The sequence below is a fragment of the Peromyscus eremicus genome, chromosome 1, assembly GCF_949786415.1.
Source record: "Peromyscus eremicus chromosome 1, PerEre_H2_v1, whole genome shotgun sequence".
Taxonomy (NCBI): Eukaryota; Metazoa; Chordata; class Mammalia; order Rodentia; family Cricetidae; genus Peromyscus; species Peromyscus eremicus.
In genome coordinates, this window is record NC_081416.1 from 96,393,791 (window position 1) to 96,398,967 (window position 5,177).

General features: G+C 38.9%; 1 protein-coding gene across 1 annotated transcript; it reads right to left on the reverse strand.

Moving 5' to 3' along the window:
* Positions 1-3,411: 3,411 nt before the first annotated feature.
* Positions 3,412-4,416, reverse strand: LOC131910892 (olfactory receptor 51M1). The gene has a single exon (XM_059262849.1). It carries the CDS (start codon positions 4,414-4,416, stop codon positions 3,412-3,414), a length of 1,005 nt encoding a protein of 334 aa, XP_059118832.1.
* Positions 4,417-5,177: the final 761 nt, after the last annotated feature.

The window sequence follows — 5,177 nt, forward strand, 5'->3', positions numbered from 1 at the left end:
AGTTTTAATAGTTCTTATTCTTAAATCTGGCCCAGGTAGAGGGCAAAGGTAGCTCTTGGTTCTATGTGCATGAATAAGATACTTACTGTGAAGAAGCAGCAGATTTTTATCTGAAGAATAAACATGATGTTAATGCTACCTGAGGTTCTGTGAGGAATCACTAAAAGAACAGTGCACATATTGGTACCTCAATAGTCTTGACTTGTAAACTCTTCAATTGTTTAAAGTGTCTGAAGAGTCATATTCAACAATACAAAAAGTATATAAGGAAGAAGTTTGTTTCTCTGCATCTGTGTAGAACAACTTCAAAATCTTCTATAATGCACAGGTTTATAATTTTAGATAACCTGGTGTCTGGCCTCAGTGAAGCTGGATAAATGACACATCAGTGCCTGTGTGTGGGACCCTCTTTGAACTCCTTGGAACTCAAGTATCAGTTTACTTACTGTGGAATTCAAAGATTCAGGAGGATACAATACTGATTATTTTCTCTCTTCCTAGTGTAGGGAGTTTTCTCAGGTATCTTTCAAATTGCAGTTTTACTTTTCTGATGAAGAATGAGGTGTTTTAAAGGAACAATCTTTCTTGCATTTCTGCCCCAGTTTTGCATGCATGCCACATAACATGATGTATAATACCATTGATTTTGTGAACTGATCCATCACAAATAATCCATGGAAGACCATGAGTTCCAGGTCAGACTGGGATACAGATCAGTCTCCAAGTAAAAGGTACTATGTGGGAAATATTTGTACCATCAATTCAATTTTTTAGGGAATCTAATATTGTTCTAAATTTAGTCTATTATAAAACTGCCATGTTTTGGCTATTTGTTCCTCTTTCTTCCATTTTCTGATAAAAAACTGAAAAATTCATAATATAGTATGGCAATGATGCATCAAGGATAAGGGTCTAATAGCTGCAACTTCCTACAAAGATACAGCAGATCCTGAAACAACTGATCTTATTTGGAATGGTTTAAGAAAAGCAGTCAAGTTAGACTGCGCCTCAATTCTGGAGTCTTAGAAAACTTTCCTAAAACAGCTGGACATGGTGCTATATGGCTCAAATCCAAGTCAGCGTTGGAGAAACAGAAGCAGGAGAGTCACGTGTTCAAGGTAATCCTGGGCTCCACAGCACGTTTGAGACTAGTCTAGATTCTGTCTCAGAAATTCAATAAACAAACAAATAAATAGATGCAAAAAGGAAATTCACAGAAAGTTTTTTTTTCTCTGTAAATCTCAATTTCTCACTTGAGCAAAAATGTCTGCCTCTCAGGTGACACTGAAAATAAAAAGCACTTAGCACTCACTACCTTGTTAATGCTTAATAAGTGCTAATACGTACCATCATTGCCATTGTTAACATCACCAACACAGTCGTATAGAACCTTCTAGGGTTTTTGCAAGTTACCTCTTTTAGGCAGTGCAACTAAGTCATGATCTCTGGTAAATTTGGATTATGTGAAATATAATGAAACACATAAATAAGATTATATGCAACAGTGCTTTTCCTAATGGGTATTGGGTATAAATGTTCTGAAAACCTGTACCTTCTGATTTTTCTGTTCATAACAGTTTTTATCTTTATTGACTTAATCATTTCTTTTTCTCAGAGAGAGTCTGGTTATGTGGCCAAGGTGGGTCTTGAACTCATAAGTCTAACTGCTGTGGTTCCCAACATTTACCTCTATGCTTGGCTTCTACATTATCTTGTAGAAAATAGTTTCCTAAGTATTAAACCTTATTTTAATAATCAAAATTTTATTAAATGAATTATCTCATGTCTTTTGTAACATGTTTGGCTTGTATATTTAGGTAGTTTTTATTGTCATGAACAACACAACTAATTTTTTGTAGTCACTTACAAATTGTTCAGTATGTTTATTAAAGACTAGTCTAGGTGCCAGAGCTAGGTTTGCGAACAGATGTCTTGAATTTAAGTTCAGAATAAAAATTATATGTAAGGAGTATCTGCCTCTAATGGTGCAGAAACTCGGGCTTCATGGAGTCTAGACAATTGGGATTATTACACAAATATGCATCTGCATAGATATATACACATATGTATACATACACACACATGAACAGATAAATACAACATATCCACGTGCACACACACATACACACACACACACACACACACACACACACACACACCAGCACCGAGAAGCTAATTGGAAAGGTTTGTACAATGTTTGATGTTTCTGGACCAAAAAACTATTTTCTTTGGTGGCTGTGTCTCCTTTGTTATCATTGACACTTATTATTGAAGATACATTACATATCAGTCATTGAATTTACAGTACATAGATTTATTAAAGACAGAGGCATGCATAATATCTGCAAGGAGTTTAAAGTAGTTGGATATCCTAATGGACATGCCCACACCATACACAAACATACAAACCACATGCTACTTTATGACAAATGTTAACATGGTAAATATGGGGTACTGTGGAAGCAAACTTCATTATCTGCTCTGTTAGAAAACAATCCTCAAAGAAAAAGAGAGAAAAGAAAAAAAAGAGAAAGAAAACAAGCCTGTCTTTTAGGAAGTAACCTTAAAGTTGAGACTGAACATGGATTGTGATCAGTTGTGGTAGGGCTGAATGCTCTGTTGATTTTGAGTTCACATCCCCTGAACAATGGAATTGTGACCCAACATGTTTGTGGCAGTTTCCTTACCTGAAAATGTTCCTCTGCACATCATTGTGCAACATCTGACAACCACAGCACCCAGATGTGCACAGTGGCTTCAGTTTAATATTGAGTTGCAGGATTCAAGGGATAAAAAACAAAACAAAACAAAAAAACAAGCAAGATAAAATCATAGATGAGAAGAGTCAGGAGGAGGGTCACAGTCTTCTACCACATGAAAGACCATAGGAGAACACCCTCAGGAAGAACTGAGGGATTATACCCAAACCACTTTAGGGGAAGTGTGTCAGATTTTGATGAATTGATATGACTCAGGTGTCCGACAGTAAGGTTTAACCAGAATAGAGAGGAAGAGGACTTTGACTAAGCAGAGAAGATGGGAACAGTCCCACGGGCCATGGAAAAGGTGTATTTCCTCAGAGCATTTACAACAAATCCGAGTTGTTCATTGCCAGGATCTACTCTGGATGCTGTATTTATTGTTTCCTCTTACTTTTGTGCTAGTTTAATTTTCATTTTAGTGTTCTGCTGTGTAGCTTTTGATGCGACTCAAACTGCCAATCTCAAATGCAGGAGGAGGCATCATAACTTAAGAAAAAGACAATCCATGTTCTTAAGCCACAACTTGAAAGAAAAGAAACACACTTAGATTTTATTGATACTTGGGAGGTTGATGCTATCATGATATTATAACAAACAGAAACAGTACTTAATGTAAAAGAGTTTTGGCTTATTAGAGTAAGGGTATTATTCAGTGATGCATTTCTCCCCAGGACTCAGAATTGTCCTTTCTAAAGCCCAGGAGCTTTATGATTGCCCTTCGGATCTCCTTGGTCTTAATACTATATATGACTGGGTTAAGCATGGGTGGTACAAAGAGGTAGATGTTGGCCATGAGAAGATGCACAGCAGGTGGAGCATGTTTCCCAAAGCGGTGAACCAGGGACAGCCCTGTCATGGGCACAAAGAACACGAGCACAGCACAGAGATGTGAAGTACATGTTTGGAAGGCTCGGATCTGCTCCTCTTGGGAAGCCAGTCCTGCCACAGTGTACAGGATGAAGCCATAGGACAGTGCAATGAGCACCAGGTCCAGCATCACGGTAAACACCACCAGTGACAGTCCATATAGGTTGTTGAAGGTGGTGTCTACACATGCCAGGTGTATCACTTCCTGGTGTAGGCAAAATGAGTGGGAGAGGACAAGAGGTCCACAGTAGGGAAAAGCCTTCAGGAGGAGGACAATCGGGATAAGGGCTACAGGCCCCCTGAGGATGACGCATAGGCCTGCCCTCATCACTCTCTCAGCAGTGATAATGACTGAGTACCTCAGGGGATGGCAGATGGCCACAAAACGATCAAAGGACATGACAAGGAGCACTGCAGACTCCATGAAGGAAAAAGAGTGGATGCAGAACATCTGGATTTGGCAGGCTTCAAAATAAATGCTATGGTAGTTGAACCAAAAAATACTCACAGTGGTGGGCAAGGTAGACACTGACAGCCCCAGGTCAGTGAGCGCCAGCAAGGAGAGCAGATAGTACATGGGAGTGTGCAGACGAGGGCTGGTCTTAATAATCATCAGAATGAGACAATTGCCTGAGATTGCCACCAGGTACATCAAGAAAAAGGGGATGAAAATCCAGTGTTTAAAGGCTTCCAAACCAGGAAAGCTACTGAGGTAGAACATGGGACTAAAGTGAGTAATGTTGGACAGGACCATGAATTGAGAAGTAACAAGATACTGGGCTGGCATTCCTCAAGGATAGAGCTGAAAATAAATGGATATTTCTGATTATTAGTTAGTTCTTCAGCTTCACAAACGCTCACATCTCTGTGAGGATCTTTGCAGTTATCTCTCACTTTACATCCTCAACCCCACTCATCAGTTCTATGCTTTAGCCATTCACATCACATTACTAGAAATTCCCTTGATAAAATAACTGTCACTAGGCTTCTCCCCTGGACTTACAATACCTCTCTCCCTCTTCCCCTCCATCCCTCTCTCCCCACCCCCTTCTTCATTTTACTTGTTCGAGACAGTGTTTCTCTGTGTAGCCCTGGGGGTCCTGTAATTCGCTCTGTAGACCAGACTGGCCTGGAATTCAAGAGATCTGACTTCTTCTGCCTCCTGAGTGCTGACATTACTAGGCTTTTCTACTGGTTTTTCATCATTTCCACTCCTTAAATATGGCTGTTTCCATCCTTAGGCATTTTTTTGAATTCTTTAATATTTCTCTTCAGGCAATAAAATTTACTTTCATGGTTTCATTTTTCCATCCTTATTCCAACAAGAACTGAATTTGTGACTCTACAGTTTCTCTTTTGATTTCCAGGTTTGTATGTAGTAGCATGAGCAACATCTGTAACTTGATGTTTCACAGTTCAAAAGCAAGGTAAAAATTTGTCTTTTCCACCAAAGTTTTTAGTATTTTGTATTGCTTATCTTATAGGTATAAGTCAAATTATTGTTTTTTCTATTTGCAAAGCTGGCAGTATATTCTGATTACGGCTTCC

What these genes read in the sequence shown, in the direction of transcription:
- LOC131910892 (XM_059262849.1), bottom strand. Translation starts at nt 4,416, where the DNA reads ATGCCAGCCCAGTATCTTGTTACTTCTCAATTCATGGTCCTGTCCAAC.